Source organism: Harpia harpyja, chromosome 4 (assembly GCF_026419915.1).
Source record: "Harpia harpyja isolate bHarHar1 chromosome 4, bHarHar1 primary haplotype, whole genome shotgun sequence".
In the NCBI taxonomy this organism is placed as follows: Eukaryota; Metazoa; Chordata; class Aves; order Accipitriformes; family Accipitridae; genus Harpia; species Harpia harpyja.
The window spans coordinates 47,014,486-47,035,321 of record NC_068943.1 but is presented as its reverse complement, the minus strand read 5'-3'; the positions used below and the strand labels follow the sequence as shown (position 1 = coordinate 47,035,321).

The 20,836-nt window shown below is 46.8% G+C and overlaps 1 protein-coding gene across 15 annotated transcripts in view; it reads right to left on the bottom strand.

The window, feature by feature from the left end:
• Positions 1-20,836, bottom strand: part of CADM1 (cell adhesion molecule 1) — a 172,662-nt gene that overhangs the window by 22,379 nt on the left and 129,447 nt on the right. For 8 of the 15 annotated variants that reach the window (XM_052786701.1, XM_052786702.1, XM_052786705.1 and 5 more), the window contains exons 6-8: positions 15,013-15,112; positions 11,857-12,029; positions 7,754-7,825 (exon numbers count right to left, since the gene is read on the bottom strand). The exons of 1 other annotated variant lie outside the window; for it this stretch is intronic. In XM_052786701.1, coding sequence (XP_052642661.1) covers positions 7,754-7,825; positions 11,857-12,029; positions 15,013-15,112 — 345 coding nt within the window. The remainder of the gene's footprint in view (positions 1-7,753; positions 7,826-11,856; positions 12,030-15,012; positions 15,113-20,836) is intronic. 6 more of the 15 variants (XM_052786704.1, XM_052786711.1, XM_052786709.1 and 3 more) reach the window with 1 other exon arrangement.

Here is a 20,836-nt window from a genome sequence, read left to right as displayed (position 1 = left end):
AAACGGTAAGTTGGTGCTGAAAAGAGGGCTGTTTTACAAGACGCGGGAAAGCAGAGGAGGTAGAAAGCACATAAACAAAGAGGCTCAACGTGGTACTTTCCATCTTAAGATAAAGGCTTCTCTTCCTGATTCTAATCAGTAAGACAACAAAATGTGCTGTATGGGGAGAAGTAAAGCAATGCAACGGTCTTTCGAAATCTACTTGTACATAAATTCACCAGAAGACTGGTTTATAATTAAAGAAGGTATCCAAGAAAGGAACCATTACCCTCTATAAAGCTGCACATCTCTCTCACTCGTGATTTCTTTTTAGCATCGGTCACAAGAAGAGAGTTTAATGTGGCCAGCTCTCGAATGAAAACACTAAGGCACATCGTCTCGCAATACAGATGGTGCTATCTGCCAGCTAAGAAAACTCGAACAACACCCAAGTTTTAGGCACTCACCACTTCCTTAGGTAGCTACACAAGAGTGCATGTGCACACACACACACATATATACACATATTTATAAAATTACTATGTGAAGGCATCTGGGCAACATTTACTTGAGTTACGAGCTCCATCGCTAAGCCTCCTCATTTTTTCAAATGGATTCTGTCCAACTTCAAACTGTTTGCAGAGTGTGACAGACTGGGCCCTTTAAACCAGTCCGTAATTAGTCCACAGCCTCAAACAGAACAAGCGCGATGGCAGAATATTAAAACCCCAGCAGCAAAATTAAATTCACCAACTTGAATGCTCAAACTGCAGTGCTGCAGCCTTACAGAAACACAATACACTGGAGCTTAGAAACACGCAGCTATTGTAAAGAGAATTACAACAGCACATCATCAAAATAATGGCAAAATACACTTTTTTTTTTTTAAATTTAAAGAGGTATTAATAAGTACAGATATCCATTCAATATATCACTTTTTAAATTGCTTTCTGAACTGAAAACAAAAGCCAATCTGACCACGGACTTGTGGAGCTCTTATTCTTCCTGGTTTTCCAGACTACATCACATCTACTGACCAGGGCGAGCATAAATTCCTTCATGCTGCTGTTTCAACAGCAGCCTTAGGGACCAGCATGCAGTATTAGAAACAGGATTTCAGCTTTGTTTCAGGTCCTTAAGGCTAGTAAAAAGCACTACAAAAATCCCATCATTCCCACTGAACAAACACCTGCTGGACATCAGCAGAGAGCTTACATTCTAGTAACACTGCCAAGAGCGGTCCGAGGGGCAAAGTTGCTCAAAAAACGCGCCAAGCGCAAAAGCACAGCAAGCCTCTCCCTTGCTAAATGCTCCTCGGAAGGACGGATGAAAATGTACTTTGCATTACGATACTCTATGATGATCCTCCGTAAAGCGATTCCAACTTGCGCTGAAAGCTTTTGTGTACAGGCGTGTTGCAATGCACCCCAGAGACAGTTTGATTTGCAGACCAGATGTTTCACAAAAATAATCACAATCTGTATGGAAGTTGCATGTGACAAGGACGAAAATATTCCGAAATGAGCGCTGCGGCTCTGGCTACGCCTTTTCATGTTTTTCCATAAAGATCTGTGAGGATTTGGGTTTTATTGAAATCCCAACCTTGTGAACGTCATACCTGCCCACAGTTTCATGCAGAAGTCAATACCACACTGTGCAGGCAGGGGCGTTTGCTCCCACTGCTCTGCAGAAACCGAAAAGACCTTGGGTTCAGATGGTGGCCTGCCACGCTGGCCGGCATTGTATGAGCCCCGTGCCAGCCCTGACCCCTTCGGTGCTCTACCCCCAGCCAGCTCGTGTCGCCCGAGAGGGGACAGGTCCTCTGCCTGGCTCTCTCTGCCCTTGCTCTCCTGAATGTACATGTTTTCTACCTAGCAAAATGAGGGTTTCTGCTCCGCTTATGCTGCCTTGCCACTGGTAACAGGAGACGTGACAGTACCATGTCTGCTACTGACCGGACACGGTACTAAAAGGCTGAATTTTATTTCATTTTATTTTCTGTAACAGGCCTGTCAGCTAGTCTGTCTTCTCTTATTCCCTTTAATGCGGTCACATCCTGGATGGAAATGTCAGAAGAGTGCCGTATCATCTTTAAATTGACTTGACATTTTACCAGGGACATGCAGAAGCTTCAATGGAAAGCAAAAGTTAAATAATAAATAATTTGGGGGAACAAATCACTGGGCATGGTAGCATGGTAGCATCAAGCACCTGGACACGCTGCAAGCTGGCAGCAAACCAGGAGTGCCCAGTGGCTCCTGCTGACCTGCCCATCTCCCCTTTTGCTGCATGGGCATCTCCGAAGGGCCGCTCGAAAAGTGGGGAGAGAAAGCTATGAAAGAGCCCTGACGGCCGGGTGGGAGCAGGCCACCACCGTCTGATTTGACTGGGAACGAACCCATTTCCTACGTGGGATTAAGCTGCATGTGACCACCACCACCAGCAGCAGTAACCTGCGCAAGCAACCGCACCCAATGAGCTGTGCAGCCTGCGATTCTGCTGGTGCATCTGTACTTGAGTAATCCCCATGCTGCCTCTTCACCTCCCACAAACCTACTGCAAGGTAATTTGAGCAAAGAATGACTGTTATTGCATTCTTCCCGCCCACTGCCTTTTTGGATTACTGTTGGAATAAACCCCATGCAACGTAGGTTTTCACACAACCAGCTGTAATCAGAAAAGAACAAACTTCTACTGAGGATAAAATCATCATTTTCCTCCCTTTGAGGAAGTTTTCTGGTGTGTGAATCCAGGCTTTGAAAACCTGCTACGCTATTTCTTCTCAAAGACTTCACAAGTCCATGCATTATTATTTCTTGGGTAGCTAAGATGACGCAAAACTGTGTTTTTTCATGGAGCACCCGGAGCTGGCACCCAGCCAGCCTTTGCCCAGCTGACACGAAGCCATTCACCCTCGTCCAGCACCGGCATGGCAGCACGTGGCCACTTGGGTGAAAAGAGAGCTCGGCTGCTCCATGGCCCCGGTTGAGATGTGGTATTTGGACTTGGCATCAATGAACAGCTCCTGCTCTGGGGCTCGCTGACTTCCGAACATCGCCAAGTCAAACAGAGCTTGCTTACTCCTGCTCATAAAAATCTCCAGCCTCAAGAAGGAACAGAGGGTGTTTCCACAGCACAGGCTTGGGGCTTTCCAACCGAGTTTGTTGGGGAGGCTTCAGCATCTCTGGGAATTCTGAAGCTAAAAACTGCTGCCTGCAATGTTTCAGCTCCCTCAACAATGCCCCCCCCCCCCCCCCCCCCAATACTCTAACGGACCCATGGGCTTTAAAATAGGGTCTAAAATGGCATTAAAGAGAGGCCGTGGCGGTATCTGCCAGCTTGCCTTTAATACTGCTGCAGGGTGGACAGCGGGGGCTTTGCAGAATCAGTAGCATCCAATGCAAGGCTTGAAATACTGGTAACGTGCACAAGCGTTGCACCCCCAGGTCTCCACCGAAACTGTTGCCAAGACACCTGCGTGATCCATCTGCAGTGAAAGTGTGATAAATGCAAATTTGCATGTACAAATAATACTGTAGATCCCGGGGCGCGGAGGTGTATGTGCTAAGCAAGACCAGAAGGCAGCAAAACGATGCCTGAAAAGGCAGGCTAAAATGCTCCACTCTGCACTGTGCCCAAAGATGAGGGCTTTGCTATTATTAAGAACCTTTATCTCCCAGGAAACAACAGCTGTCCAAAAGCAGCATTTCAAGCAACGACTCTAGGGGTAATTCAAATTATGCAGTTTGCTCTGCTGTATCATATTGTACATCTTAATGAACAAAGCCACAAGGACAATTTGAACTGATAAAAAAGGGCTTGCCAGCGATAACAGCTGAAACGCCAAAGGATGGTCGGAATATCAATGCAGTTGGAGGATACACGAAAAAGATCAAACTGTCATGCAGGAAATCTTTTCAAGCACCTACACTGAAGCAAAGCAACAGTGACAGAGGAAAAGCTTTAAAGGTCGTGCTGTTTTGGAAACTTTACCACTGTTCAGCTTTTCCTTCTGGAAAAAAGCAGCAGGTTAGCTTTTCAGAGAGCTTCCCCCAAACCTCCCTGCTGTAAAACCGCTTTATCGGCTCAGTGTGCCTTTGTAGGTCAAGCTTACGGCAGCAGTGATACAGGGTTGGGACGTGTCAAGCAAGAGGGGCTGAAAAAGGGACTCTTCGCTCCAGGCATGGACTTGGGTGGGTTTGGGGAGGGACTGGGAGCGCATGGAGGAGCACACTGCACCCTGCTAGCGGGGGAAGTAACAACCGTGCTCCCTCATATGCCTGCACATCGCATTCCCTGTCCTCTCCCCATTTGCTGCACCTACTGCTCTGGCTCGTATTTGCTGAGCAGCGTCTATCACCACTCACAGATAAACTCTTTGGGACAGGATCGCATTTATGTGTCACGTCGGAACACATGTAGAGTAGAAATACTGCGCGTAAGCAGGGAAGAAAGATGCCTGTCATTGGAACCTGCACAAAAGGAGTAACTTACCAGGCACGTGGAGTAGCAAATGCAGCCCTCTGAGATTGTTCTGCTGGATAGTCTTAGTAGGGGAAAATGAATCCAGAATAAGTTATCTCCCGTAACTCAGAAGGACTGCTTCCAAGAATATAATTTTCTAGGGGCAGCTGCTAGAGATGACGGCATACCTACAACCTGAGTTTGAACACAGAAACTGTTTCAGTGCAGGTCTCCCCCTCCTCCTTTCTTTTTTTTAAAAATTAAAGCAAGACAATTGTTCATCAGAACTACTCTATGGTTTCAGGGGACATGAACCAGGCCACTCTTATACAAGAAGTAGGGGGAAAAGGGAAAATAAAATAATATGAAGTCCCCCTCATCCTAAGGAATGGTTTTCAACCCGGCTGGCTGGCAGACGACTCACACCTGGCCTGCCAGCGGAGACAAGAAACACCCCATCTGCTACAAAAGCACTTATGTCACACTAGAAGAGTATTTCAGCGTTTTGGTGGTGATGGGAATTAAGGTATCAATTGTCTCTTGAGGCTTTAAAAAGTGTTTCAACACTACTATGCTATGTAATTCTAGAGATTATGTTAATTTGACCCAATTTTTTCCAGCTACCCAGTCTCTTAGCTATTGAAGAGAAAAAGTTTCTGCTGCTTCATACTGCCTGCTTGCTGCCTGGAAAACATACACATGCGCGGCTCTGCACAAAGAAGGGAGGCGAAGCCTCCGCTGTCCTTTGTGGGAAAAGCACACCAAACTTGTGGGCAGAAGATGTGGAGACTCACATCAAGAAGACTCAGCGTTCAGTCAGCGTCAGGGAAGATTATAAAAATTTCTCTTATTGGCACGAACTAATCTTCTTCCAACTTTCCGTAAGTGGTAACTGCTGGAATTGGTGAAAGGCGTCAAGGAGGCAATGGAGACCCACACGGGTTTTGCCAAGAGGATGTCAGCAAGCTTTGCGCTTCAGATCTGCCATCATTGCAAACAAAGCTGAGAGAAAAATGTAGGACAGCCACACACTCCTGATCCCAAGGGACTTCTCCTAGGCTGATAAAAAGAGCAACACACAATTCTGCTTGCACAAGAGATGCCAGTCAATGCATCTTTGTGTGCATCTAATCTTTTCTCAGTGCAGTCGTACCTCCCCCCAGTGCAGCAACCTCACAAAGTGCCGTGCTGATCCTCGGGCCAATGGTTTGCTCCGATGGAAAGTTACCAAGGAGAAACAGCTGGGAAAATGCCACGCCAGAAGGTCCTCCCTTCCCGGAAGACCATCATCACCCCTTTGTCTCCACGTTCAAAGCAAACCCGCAGGAGGACTTCAACAGTGATTTCTTACAGCTAGAGCCATGGCCTCGAGGATCACTGCCCAGCTGTAGCTGTGGGGGTGTTGAGCAGCTCCTGGGTATCACTGACTCATCAGCGAGGCACAAAGCCTGCTGGGGCCACTACCAAACCCAGGCAACACAACAGCAGCAGCTAGACCATAGCTGCACCTGAAACCAGCTCGGACAGGAGGCCTGGTGATAGCCATTTCTGACTTCAAGAACCACCCGCCTCCCTTCCTTATTTTTAGTATGAAAAAGCTAGGAAACTACTGCGGAGGAGAGCCTAGAAGCCCAGAGGCTACTGAAAATTCACTAGTTGCAACACTTGCAGTGGAAGAGCAAACAACAAAACTGCTATTTGTTATGAACAACCACTGCTTTGGAGCCTGAAATGGCAGGTGAGGATAGCGTGCACGCTTTGGAAGCCAGTCCTAGGGCAATCCCGCAAACAACAGGCTGATGATAATCCAGTTCCCGGGAAAAGGACAGTCATTCGTATTGGCAGGCACCGATGTAAACTTAACGGGATCGATCAAGCATCAAGACAGATTCTTCCTTTTAGCCTTCCCAAATTCACTGAAAGCATTAACAAATTACCGTAAACCAAAAGAAAACTGTATGCGTGTCCATTTACACCGAGACACATGGGACCGAGTTTCTCTGCAAACGGCTCTTAAGGAGACTTTGACAAAGCCTGAAACCTACTCTGAAATGAAAGCTGGTTAAGAAATTAAAAACAGAATTGAAACAAAGCGATCAAACTGCAAAATGGGGAAGCGTTCATGGTAGAGTGTCTCAAGCATCCAACCTTGGGTGCCTGGAGTTCGGTTTTATTGATAACCACCTGGAAAGAGGAAGACGGAGAATGGCAACGTCTGGACAACACGATGGTGGATGGCAGACAGCGCACACGCAGCGCGCATTAAGGCACGTTGGGAGAAAGGCTTCGAATGCTTGTCCGTGCCAGCGGAGTCTGAGTTGGTTGCAAAAACCTCAGAAGGAAAGAAGCCACAAAACACCCCGAGCAGGACAGTTAGAGTCAGCTGAGCAACGTCATAAAAGCAAATAAAACGTGAAGGCATTTACACAGGGGATGGTTTACAGCAACAATAAACATTATGCCATTAGCTATTCAATGGTCCGTTCTCACCTTCGGCTTGTCACCTCTACCTCAAAAAAAAAAAAAAAAAAAAAAAGGCAAGCAAAAGCAAAAGCAGCAGTTGAAATAGAAAAGATCAGAAAAATGACAATGCAAATGATTACAAAAAATCAGAAAGGCCTTCCTTATGAGTGGAGAGAGTCCGGTCTAGTGAGGAAGCATGACAAATGCGTGTAAAAGAGAGAGGGGTCTCGTGATCAGCTGGTTGTTTTTATTAATCTTTTCCCGCAAGACAGGGAAAAACTCAAAATGCTAAAAGCCAGCTCCTCAAAAAGGGTCCTACAGATGGTGTTCTACTCAATAAAAAAAGACTGGTGGAATTCACTTTTCTGGGAGAGGGAGGTAGAGGGCTTACCACAGAGAGAGACCAAACACCTAGGCATGAGAAAAAAGCAGCTTGAATCACATGAGGTGAATTAAGTTACTGAAGACCAAATGTCCTGCTTCTGCATACAAATTGCTCAGAAATTGATACTGAGGGGGTTGAGGCCAAACCAACTACCCATATTACGTGAGCTCTAAGGCTGTTTGTAGACTTCGGTGGAAAGTACGCAATATTAGCCACCAGTAACTGAACTGATAGCTTTTTCTGCCATGGCAATTCCCGCGTTTCAGAAACACCTGCAGTAAGGACTGTCCAACTCGTTGAACTGCTGGACCAGGACTCGCGCTGTACGGTGGGCGTATTTGAGAAAAAAAATATATGCAAGTGATTGTTTTTGTTGTTTTTCCCCAGGCTTCATGCTCTGCTTACATACATAAAAGACAATAAACATTCAGGACATTTCCAATGGTTATGAAGGTACCATACCTGTGATGGTGGTAGGGATGGTGGTGGTAGTGGTGGTGGTTGTTGTGGGAGGAGGGATAGTTGTGGGGGGATCTGGATAAAATATAAAAAGGAAAATAATAAAAAAGCAAATTAAGAAAAAACAAGCAGAACACAACAGCGGTCAATCGTGATCAGAGAAAAACAAGGACGCTAAGAAGCAGCACGGCTGTCGGATACCTTTCCTCCTCTAAAACCAGATGGTGACTGCCCAGCTGGCTTTAAGGACAGCGGGCCAGATCCTCAGCAGCTGGACATGGCTTCGAGCTCAACCCATGTCTTGGGAGCTGTGCACAGCCTTACTCTAGCTGGAGAACCTGGCCCCAAAACTCTCCCCCCTTTTTGCCTTCTACAATGCTAAAAAAAAAAAAAATTAAAAAAATAAACAAAACCCAGCATAAATTAGTCAATGAGAGAGAGAGAAATGGAATGGGAGAGGCATAAGAAAAATAAACTGCACGCTTTCCACGACAAAACGAACAGTTTACATGTACAAAGAGAGACATGGTGGTGCTTTGTTGGTGTTCTACATATACATTTGAAAATCCAGGTGGGAGGTTTGTGTGAGGGGCTCTGCTGTGCGTAACAGGCTAAATATCAACAGCACATGAATATATCTCACTTTCTTCCCAGGGCCGTTCACTTCGCTATTCTTCCCCTATGAATACGTGGCAGCAGGATGTTAAAAACTACTTCAAAGATAGTAATAATAGAAGGAAATGAGAATATCATTACTTAATATCAATTTCAAGGTATGAAGAATTTCACCAAGATCTTTTAATAAAAAAAAGGTCAATATTTTTCTGACCATTTCAGCTGAATGCTCTTGTTTTTGCTTCTAGGGCTGTGGTAACGAGAAACATGGATACGGTGATGTTTCTCTTCGTGACTGATAAGCATTTCTCGGACATACACGATCTGTTGAGACTCAAACCGCTGCTGCTCCTCACAGCGTGTATGTTACGTACAGGGGCACATCCTCATCAAAATTATTGGGCAGGAGAAGGTAGATATGAGAAGATGTAAAAGAAAATATATGTATCAATGCCCAGATGATCAAACTGAATGCGCTAAGTAGTCGGGAAGACTTTGAACTAGGGATTCATTCGGCAATAATAGAGCATGAAACATTTCATGGGCTTTTGATTTTAGGTTTCCTCTACAGCATGTCAACTTTTCATCACCAACACATCTGCTACTCTTTTATCTCCAAGCGAGCTCTCTCAGATTCCCTAATTAAGACATCTGAACTTTAATTATATGCTGCACCTTTATTATATTCCATACAACTTCCTGAAAGTTAAGAAACATTACTTCGGAGTTCGCTTCGCTGTGCAGCACTCATTTGCAGTTATATTATAAGCGGTTATTGTCCTTCCCCTACATCCGAAGCATCCCAGTCCCTACACTTACGACAGGGCACTCCTTACTCACTCCTAATACATTTGTTTCCCCAGGAGCAGTGGAGACCGAAACAGCTGAAGCACAGCAGAACCAGGGGAAGAAAGTCCTTGGCCTTTCACCAAACTGCATGGGGACGATGCCATGCAGCAGACTCTTCCTTGATAAAAGAAAAAAAAAATATTGTGTGCTAATTGCACTGGAAGTTTCTAGCAAACGTGTCTGCCTGCTGCCACGGGGAGGAAAAGCATGAACGAATTTTAAAAATGAACATGCCTTCGGAATGTGCCAATTCGCTTAGACATCCTTACACCATGTGCGCAGCAGAGGAAGGTGTGTTAAGCACAGCTCAGCAGCAGTTATTTTGCAAGCCCTGGCTGCTGGAAGCCATTTGCACGTAAAACCATTTAACTGCATGTGTATGCCTTTGGTATGGGGACTACAGAAGCCCTGCCTCTTGAGGAGGTGTGCCAGACCACGGCTCTGCTGTGGCTACCGCTGCTCCCTGACGACACCTCGGGTGTGGAGTGTCCGTAATTCCCCCAGTTCCCAAGTTAACGTGATTTGCGGGAGCTCTGCACCGACAAGCAGTGAGAGCCGGCCCCGTCTGCAGTGAGGCAGAGGACAAGCAGCGAGGCACATCCTCCCACCAACTTTCACACTACGCCTACAGAGACGTGTCTGCAAGGACATGGATTCCAGTGCTGCCTCTAATATTTGCTGTCTTGTAGTGGGGAAAGGTGGCAGGGGTTGGAGACGTAAATGCTTAACATTGACGAGTGAGGCAAGACCAGCACACCCTGGGCAAGCAGTGGAACTTGCCTTCAGCGACAGCTCGAGTTAGGTTCTGTACCCGAAGGCTTCAGGTGACGGCCACAGCCCAACTGCTTCCTCCACACCAACAGCTCTGGACTTCTCCTTTTGAAATTCAGGGTTAAAAGGATTCTTTATGTCGTCCAGAGTGCCAGATCCTAGCAGGATGCTCCCGAACGTGCAGAAACTGGACGTGATGGGATGTAAAACCATTATCTGCCCACGAGCTCCTGACAGACCACGAAAAGTGGCCAAAATGTCTGCTGGATGCCTGAACTAGAGTCCACAGGTTTACATCGCCTGGGAACCCACATCTGCTTTCAAACAATACTGGCTCAGGTCTCCTCCCGTGGATTTAATCCTGAGGGGGAACAGCACTGCGCAAGTCCTGTGTGGTCTAGTTCTCGCCCACATCCAAAACACAGAATAACTAACAAGTGCGAGAGTTACTACAAGCTCTAAATCCCAGGTCACTAACATTGGTGAGGGTTCATCTAGCGCTCACTTGGGCCAAAAGAGGTACCTAAAACTATACGAGGAAGGAAACCACCTCATCTACAACTGCTTTATGGCAGTAGGCTTCCCCAAGTTTTAAGCTCATGGGGAACTGCCTGTGCCCTATTTCAACTTCTTTATTCTCCACAATGTTAGTTGTTTCTTTAAACACAGATGTAAACGAGGTATTTTTTTATACCATGAGCATACCAATTATTCCATCATAAACACATATGTGACTTCATTTTGTAAACTGGAGTCTTTTGGAGCTGTAGGCACTAGAAAACTACCCATACGATGTGGTAGATGAGTTCAATTTCAGCTCAAAGCTGTAGCTTTGCTATTATCTTCAGCCTTGGGGCAAGTTTCTAAGACTGGGCTTAAAATCACTCATGTGCAAGTGGCATTTGGACAGGCGAGATGAGGTTCTCGACTATTTGTCTGGATCAGAGCAAGTACAAGAGAATTGGGACTGCAGAGCTTCAAGCGGCTGATGCATGGAATGAACTTCAAACCAAAGCACGTTACTGTCCCATCCAAGTAACAGGCAATACCCACCACGAGCTCAGCCCAGCCACGCAATAACCACTCTTAACGGATAAAGTTAAAATACGCAGCCCAAGGGAATTGCTCATAATTAAACTGGGGGATCACTCTTGAAGTGCCTACTGAATCTTCATTATATGCAACGCCTCGTGAAAGGAGCACAAGGTTTAAAGCAATGGCAAAATAATGCAGAGGAACGGACGAATTAAAGTAGGTACTTAATAGCGCTTTAAAAAGATGCTGAGGCATGTTTTAGTGTCTGCTCAGCCGCCACAGATAGGCTTAAGGCATCTCATTCCTCCAGTTTATTTACTGGTTTGTAATTATCTGGGGATGCTGGCTGATTCTTCAGTAATTTAACTTGCTAACGAAAGACTGGGAATCCACCCCCCAACCCCCGGGCCCCAGCCCATTGCTGAAGACACTGGAGAAGTTATTACAAAAAGGGAAAGGAATTATCGGAGAAGTCCTAGGAGAACTGTCAGGCCAGAGAACTTCACAGTTCTCCCCGTGTCCCTGCTCTGGCTTTTCCTTGGGCTTCACCTGACAGCACGTGAGTGCCGCGGCAAGCCCACAAGCACAGCTCCGGAGGAAGGAGCTCACCAGACACTGGAATAGGCTCTGCACCCGATGCACGACACCGAGAGTTACAGAAGCAAAAGAAATGTTTTTCCAGCCCCTACCCCAGCCCGGTATAACGTAGACGTGTTGGGAGCTCTCTGTAAATCTTCCGTTAAGCAAAACGTTAAGTTCTGTCAAAGCTTTCAGAGCGTGGTATGTTGCAATTATGTGTAAATGAGTCTAGAAGAACGGTGGTTTTTCTCACGTACCGTATACAAACAGCATGTAATCCGCATGTGATTTCCCCACCGCGTTTGAAGCCTCACAGCGGTATGTACCATTATCTGTTTTGTTTAGGTTACTAATGAGAAGGTTTGAACCAGACACTACAACGTGCTGAGGCATCTCATCATCTACTCTTAACCACCTCATGTCCGTAGGCCTACAGAGGAGGGAGAAAAAGAAACAAGCACATTACTATTTTCCTATGGTAAAGATGGCATCTTCAATAGTTCATCCACAGACAGAAAGCCCAAACCAAGAAAAACTGTAAAGAAATAACACATACTTTTTTGCACTACTCAAGCCCAGATGCTGTCAGGCTTCCTCAATTTAACTTTATTTTAACCCAACAGGAAACTGTATCCAGACCTTAAATTTTCGGAAAACACTAATGCAAGCAGGAAGAAAGGTCATTAGTGGTTAATCATTCGCTTTTTCCGTAAACCTGAAATCTTTGAGGCTATGGACTAAATGTGCATCCACAGGGTACTCTGAGTGCAGATCTGGACAGCGTGTGGTAGAACGAGTACATTTTTGTCAAATGTGAGCCCTTCCACAAAGCTAGGCGATGGACCTGTTTACCTCTGCAGTGGCTGTGCCGCTCACTAAGAGCGTTGCAGCTGCTAGAAGAGAGGAACACCTTTCTCCTCTCCCCCAGTCCCACCTGGCCAACCGGCAGCCTCTCTCCTGCATCCCTTTGCTAACGGAACCAAAAGGAGTATCAGGTTTACATCATTTAGGGAATGAAATAGGATGTTTTGTTAGAGCTAGTAAAGAAAGCGAGTGCTGTGGGGCTTGGGGGGTGGGAGTGTCTTTTTTTTTTTTTTTTTTAATTTTTTTATTATTACTATAGTCTTCAAGCAGCAGTAAGGGGACAGGTCAGGTGCTCCTGAGACAGCCATCCCCAGCAAGAAAATTACAGCTTCTTTCAGGGTGACTCAACAATAAGCTCTTAAAAGGGGAGCTTTAGGTAGTCCAACAGTCTTCAGCCTGCCTAGTTCCAAAGTTTGCAAGTCAGCCTTTGCTGGGAGCTCATGCTGCTGGAGGTATCTCATAGCTCGGGCTTTGCCCAGCGCCCAGATGGTAGACTACTGTCATGAGGTAGAAGCTGCTGAAGTTTCAACATCCCAGCCACACTACTGGGACAGATACAACACTGAGCAAAACCAGTTGGGTACCAGCTGCCTGCTACAAAGCTGACATCTGGTTTTGGACAAGGGCTTGGCGCTCTCCTCCCTGCTTCTGAACTGTCAGCACACGAGCCACGGCATGGGCAGCAGAAGCTCTTGAGAGAGCAGAATTGCAGTTGAATCTCAATAAGGGTGGAAAGGGTTTGGATGCTCCCGGCTACGGTTTTCAAAGGGCTACTTGTGATTTTGGAGTGCCGAGATTTCCCACGCTGCGCGCACTACACAGCAGCCTGTTTCTCATAGACGCGTGTCACCCCACATGTCCTAAAAGCGACTGTTTCAGTATCTTCCGACTTTTGTCATAGTCTTGGGGGGGGGAGGGCTGTGTCTGATCTAACAATGTATTAATACCAGAATAGAAATTTCTATTCTCTGGTCTTTTGTTCTCCTCCGAGCTTCCCTCCCCCAATGGTTATGTTGCCAAATTTTGCAGAGAAATTATTTTGGTTAACTGGAGAAATGTCCCTGTTTGTCTTAAACCTCTGTAAAGGATTTTATGAAATATCTTTGCTTTAAAAACATCGAGCTCAACACAGCCCGTTATTTTCCTGTATCTTTTCTTCCGCTTTGAGACACAGGTGAAGTGACCTACATAAGCAAATTCCTAGCACATTAGTAGCATCACCGTAACTTTAAATGGCATGCTGCCGGGGAGATGTGTCTGTCTTATTTAACATGTGTACATCTTATTCATAGCCTGGAAGAAAAAAAAGTAAAGAAGCCTATTCATTAAATTCCCAGATGATAGCAAATGGGAGGAACAGCAGTTACTCATGAGAGGAGGAATGCAAAGGGGCTTTGACAGACTCTGAGCAGGGAATAGATATTAAAATGGAACTCGGCAGGGGACGTGCCAGTCTCTAATGTACGGGGAAGGAGTCAGCCTCGTGCCGAGCAGAAGAAACTGGGAAGCAGGAATCAACAAAATAATCTAGGAGAGGAGGTATACTACTGTGGAGGATGACAGTACCCCAAGCTCCTCGCTGCTCAGCACTCACACCCTGCCTGCCGCTGCCCACAGCAGCAGAACTGTCAAACTAGATGGCTTCCAGTTCGACTACACCTGCAGGAACTCCTTAGCTCTGGGCATGCTACCAAGGAGACACTGACAGGTTTCAGGGATGTTTGCAGACATCTTATGAACATGACGAAAATAAAAAAGGATAGTAAATACTTGACAGCCATAAATCCAAGTGGAAGAGGAAGTATTAAAAAAAAAAAAAAAAAAAGTCGACAAAACTTAAATCAGAACAACAATGGAAGTGTGAACAAAAATCTACCCTCCCTTGCCAGGATTTTCCTGATGCATAAATTTCTTTGACTACATAAGAAAGCCTCAAGGGCATGGCCAGAAGAGGAGAAAGAATAAAACTTGCATTTCATAAAAACCACAGAGGGCACCAAAAAGGGAGGAAAATCATCTCAGAGTCTATACAAGCAGAAAGACAGACTGCCTTACCTTAGGGATCCATTCCACTTTTACAAGTGCTCCGTTCTTTGGTGCCGGGCTTACTTCTGCATACTGGCACCTCATTGGGATTCAATATGCAGGCCCCTGACCTCGCTCTTGCAGATTAATTGCAACCGCTTGCCACCCCTGCCATTCCCTGGGGGAAGAGGCGTACAGTTGTGGGGCCTTTCCCTTCTGCACCTGAGGGCTGGCTGCATGGTGGCCGCCAAGAGCTCTCCTAGGAGCTCTTTGAGTGGAAATCCCTCAGCCGTTAGTTATATGGGAATAAATGCAAATCAAAATAGACGTCTTAATTGCGCAGCAGATGCTCAAGTGCAGAAAGCATCTCTCTCTTTCACACTGTTACATCATCTTCGCAGCAGAGAATGGCATATCGAGCGTCTGCAATAGCAACAGAGGCCAACCAATGTCCGCGTGCTTCTGCGGCATGACCCCGTCACCGTCGGACAACCTGGTCCAGCCTGGGGAAGCGTCCAACTTACTGTGGTTTTCCAAAAGCTGCGCACGTCAGTTCAAGCGGCTCCCCTTCTCTGGTGAGGCCTTGCACCGGGTAATTCTGAGAAACCCGCACTTGAGGCTTATCTGCAGGACAAAAACATCAGTTCGTAAGCCGTCGTGTCACACCGGATCAGATTTGCGCGCGCCCACAGCAAGAGGCGGTCGCCGCTGCCGCTGCTCTCCTCTCGGCCCCCTCTGTGCCGTCTGCCTGACTGTTTGCCAGGCCTGAGCGCGGTGCGTGCTCCCAGCCGAAGTGGCTGGCAGCAGGAGAAGGTGGAGCTGGCAGCGCTTCGCATGCCGGCCAGAGCGCCATGCTTCCCCGGGAAATACGTTTTGCTGCACGAGAGTTTATCTCTGAACTCGCTCAAGCTCGAAGGAACTTATTTGCCTTCACGCCGAGGTGACACCAGAGATATCTGTGGTGCTCAGAATTGATAGGTTTTACTGTGTATCATATATTACTGTATGACAACGCTTGGTGTCCACGCATATTAATATGTTGGGCTTTACAAGAGAGGCTTGTTAGAAACACCAAAAGAAGTCACAGCCGCTGCTGCTTTTGTTTAAACAAGAGAAGGTTTTATTTTGTCCAAACGAAGCTCTTCTAAATCCTAAAATAAACACAGAGAGTTAAAGCATTTCTAGTTAGGGAGCCAACTCAAAAACACTTTAGCAAGACCCTGCAGGGGAAAAAAAAAAGCCATACCACAAACCTAAAGTCCACAATTAAAAAATTCATTACCCCCTACAACTGAAACACAGATTAAAAACACCATCTAAGCTGTAGCTAAAATGTTATCAGTGCAAGAAATCAATTCAACGCTACAAATGCCATTAAGCCATATGTATTTTTCAGGAATTTACTCAACTGTAAGGAACAAAGGCAGGCAAAAAATCAGTATGCATAAAAGTTGAAACCATTTAAATGTTTCTATTTCCTTTGAGAGTAACTGCTACCAAAAATATTGGCTTGCTGCATTTTATTAACTGTGTTTAACTCATTAACATGCTTCCTATGGAATAATAGAGATTAGAAAAAAAAAACCATGTCAGGATTTAACCAATTTAAACTCTCATAATTTTCAGTAATGGAATAAGCTACACCAGTAAATCCTCTCCTGAGATGACTATACCACAAACATTTTATAAACTAATCCCCATTACAGATGCTCCTCGCAGCTATGAAACTCGGGTGTCTCTGCCGGCTGGAAACCACGGCAGACGTGTGGGGAGTGCGAGGCTTCGGGGGTGTCATGCGTCCAAGGTGCAGAGTCCCAATTTCACTGGAGATGCGGGTGACTTCAGCGTGCCCAAAAACACACCTAATCCTTTGCACGTGCGAAATGAAGATGTGGAAGCGACCAGGGTGAGTTCCGGGAGCGAGCTGAGCTAAAAAAGGTCCTTTGTAGGAGGGTGAAAGAGCCTCCGAGTGAGCCCTCGAGCCAAACCCCGGAGCCAGACCCGTTCCCGGCGTACCCAGGCTCCCCCATCTCCCCCATCGCGGCGAGGCGTGGGTCCAGCCAAGGCAGTCCAGGCCTCGGAGCCCTGGGAGGGACGCAGCACAAGCATGCACAAGAAAAGCATGGGAAGGCAAAAAGCAGCGCTGAAATACTGCACTAAGCTTGGTCTGCGCCACGAGCATTTACACAATGCATAAACGCGGGAAGACGAGCTAACCCAAGTATTATGCAGCAAGTAAATCACAAACAGCATCTCAAATGCTGTGCTCACGCTCACCGCTCTCATTCACAATTCCCACCCCCCTGGCCATCTGCTCACTCTTTATTACTTGCTTTGCGGCAGTACCTATGAGCCCACGCCAGAAACATGGATGCTATTGTACACTGTGCTGTAGAAAGAGCAGAAAACTTTTCAGCCCAATTTACATGGGAACAGGACTGCAGCACCCTGTGATGAGAAAGCTCTGCACAACATCTTCTGCAGCTTGCCTCTCCTGTTGCTCCCATCCTGTTTTCATTAGATAAATTTCAGTATTTCTAATGAGCTGTTTACCAGCTGACAATTACTTATGGAAATCAAGAGGAATACACTGAAGGCTCGCTGTACTGAGAATGAACTGCAGACTAAGTAGGCTCTCCCAAAACTACAGGAGGTAAGCCCTTCCCTTTCAGCTTTCCAGCCCCGTAGTCTTCATGAAACAAATGAAAGCAGCAAAGTGAACCCCTACTACTTGGATCTGGACACCGCAGAGATGTCACCTGCAATAGAAATCTGGGCTTTATTAGCACATGTGCACGCACTCATGAAGACAAGAGCATTCCCAACGGAGTTATCGCAGTAAACGTCCCTCCCAAGCAGGACTCGCCAGCATGCCGGTAATTACAGCGGGCACTTGTGAAAATGCTTCACAAGTCTGAAGGATTCAGAAGGATGGCTGGGCACTCGGGAAAACTGACATTCTAAACAGGCTTATGGTATACAAAAAAAATTTCTCTTATGCTTCAACCAAGAATTGGGGGGAGGGGGTGTGTGTGCATGTGCCTTTTTTTCCAGGACATGTCTGTAGAGAATCTTAAGTTCTACTTCTGCTGCTAAGAGTCCCATCTCAAAGTCAGTGTATTTTCTTCAGATTATGGACTCTGGTAGCAAAGCTTTGCAAAATGCCGAGCACCGTGGGATCCCGAGCTCCGTTCCTACACAGGACTGTGACATTTAGTAGCCTACACTGGTAAAGGCATGATGATTTTCAGTGCCTGGACTTGCAGTTTGGCACCTATTAGCTGCTTTGTTAAAAAGGCCACATTCTAGCCGCGGCATCTGCGGCTGTATAATCTGGGGCAATGACTATCTTGGATGGTGAGCCAGGGCATAAGGCAAGCAGCAGCAGAGTTTTTACTACCAAGTGCATTCCAGCAGCCCGAAATCCTCGACTTGGAACTTCATAATATCATACCACTGGATTACTACATAAAAATAAACGCTTGCCTCTATGCATCTGTCCTGGTTTCAGCTGGGATAGAGTTAACTGTCTTCCTAGTAGCTGGTACAGTGCTATGTTTTGAGTTCAGTATGTGAAGAATGTTGATAACACTGATGTTTTCAGTTGTTGCTCAGTAGTGTTTAGACTAATGTCAAGGATTTTTCAGCTTCTCATGCCCAGCCAGTGAGAAAGCTGGAGGGGCACAAGAAGTTGGCACAGGACACAGCCAGGGCACCTGACCCAAACTGGCCAACGGGGTATTCCATACCATGTGACGTCCCATCCAGTATAGGAACGGGGAAGTGGGGGCAGGGATTCGCCACTCGGGGACTGGCTGGGTGTCGGTCGGCGGGTGGTGAGCAATTGCGCTGTGCATCATTTGTACATTCCAATCCTTTCATTATTGCTGTTGTCATTTTATTAGTGTTATCATTATCATTATTAGTTTCTTCTTTTCTGTTCTATTAAACCGTTCATATCTCAACCCACGGGTTTTGCTTCTTTTCCCGATTTTCTCTCCCATCCCACTGGGTGGGGGGGAGTGAGTGAGCGGCTGCGTGGTGTTTAGTTGCTGGCTGGGGTTAAACCACGACAGCATCTAAGCTGCTACATACTCCACCAGTAGCCAATTAGATCTAACAACCCAAAGCTATTTCCTAGTACACCTCTTTCTAGCGGCTTAAAAAAACCCAGCCTAGTAATTTAATAAGGCACCTTTATTAAGCTAAATTCATTCAAAAGCTAAGAGTGATATACAAGGTTAAATACCAGTAGTCTAAAGGTTACGCTGTAGCAGCAACCAATTTGAAAAACTTATTACAAACCCATTCGGTGTTTGATGAGATTTCTTTTACAACAGGCGCACTGTGTGTCTGCAAGCGGGGGAACCACAGCCTTCCCGGAGGGGACAGCACGTCCCACTCCTCGCCCCGCCGGTCAGTCACGGTGCGCACCAGCCCGACCTTGTGCTGAAAAACGCTCCCCCCCCCAGCCAAACAACTCTACTGTAATTTCTCAAGCAACGGAGATGCTGAAGAGTCCTCCAGCTGAGGCGTCGTGCTGAAGCGGCAGGCGCTCGATGGCTCAGACGGAGCCCAGGTGACAAGGCAGGAGGGCACATCTCCCCCCCGGATTTCACCGGCCATCCCAGGCTGCACCCACTGACGTTGCATAGCTTTAAAGCTCTGTGGTTTGGAAGCTACCAAGACACTCAAGTTATTCTGCATTTGTCCCAATTCTTCCTCTTATGAGCTGCTTGCCCAGTTTTTGTGCCATCAGCAAAAAATTATTAACAGTGACTTTTTAGGAACTTCAAATGCTTTGTGGGAGCACTGAACAGGATCGGGCCAAGCACCCAGGCCAGTGCAGTCACTCTAAAAATACCATCGTTTGCTGATTACTCCCTAATGACTATCCTTTGAGATCTGCCAGTTAGTGATTTCTTAATCCGTTTAAATGTGCGCTTCATCGATAATACTTAGATCTCATTAATCGGCCAAGATAAAACGTTATAGCAAGTCCAGTGCCCTACAAAAGCCTAAGCCTATTATTTCTACCCACTTCCTTTCATCAGGCCAACGTACGATCTCCAAGGCAGGCAAGCTCACCATCTCAAAGCCCGTCGCCAGACGGATTTGGCAAGCGTGACCTCTTCACGTGCCCAGGGTACCATGATGCTCCGGCTGGGTCAGCCTCGGGACCTGCGCCGCACACCCCCTTCCCACCCTGCTGCTCTTCCGCGGGGCTGCACCCAAAACCAAGCCAAGGGCAACCGTCCAGCCCCCCACAAGCGCCTCTTTCCAATGGCTGGCATAAGCTCTGCAGCTCCTAGAGGTGTGCAGCAAGTACTCTGGAGGCGGTAGTGGCACAGGTTTCTCTAGCCACCCACCCTGTGGCTAAATTCTCAGACATCGCAGCCAGCAAGGATGCTAACATGCAGTAGGCATGACTATTATCTGGGAGTATGACCTCGTGCCAAAATAAAAAGCTGGTTTTCTTGGGAAAGGCAAGAAGGCACATGAAAGGTGGTTACATTCTCGCCCTCATGCCTCTCCCCTGAAATACAGTCAGAATACGCATAATGAGGAAATGACATGCAGTAAATGTAACTGCGGTCATATCCAGTAATTTCACTGTGCACAAGAGCTACTAGAAACTGCTATAGAAAACCTGCATTGCACTCGAGGTACATGTTCTTTGGGGCCATGCCAATCATACCAGAGCAGAATCATCACACCACAGCAGCTCCTGGTCCTGCAGCAATCTCTGCGCAAGTGATACGGCTCCTACAATGCAGCAATCTGTCCACTCTAAACACAAAACCGGCACCAAAACAGTCATTAATAACACAGGAAAAACATTTTGGGGAACACTGCTTCTTTTCTGAAGCCCAGGTGACTCCTAACCCTTGCCAGCCACCACCACCACCGGACCAGTGAACCTTTCCCGGCTGATGCGCTCCCAGCTGAGGTTGGAAAACAGCCAAAAGCCACCTTCCCACGTGCTGCTTTGGGGGGAAACTGCACAAAAACACGAACGAGGAAGACAAGCTCTTGAAAGCAGGCTGGGGCTCAGAGAGCTCTGCCGCAGAGGGGGAACGAGCACCGTCTGACAACGCTGCAGTTCTCCTTGGCGGTTCAGCTGCTTACAGAGCGGCCACACAGCAAGAGGGGCTACCCAGGACCTTGGTACATTTTCAGCACAGGATTTCTCTCTCTCTGCTCCAAATACAGCTAAAGATGTACATTAAGCAAATTGCACATGACTATACATGGCCGCTTTCTTCCCGGCAGACAAAGACATACTCCTGCAGTGGCTCTGGGACAGAGGTACGGCAGCACGCCGCTTGGCGTCTTTTGCAATGCCAG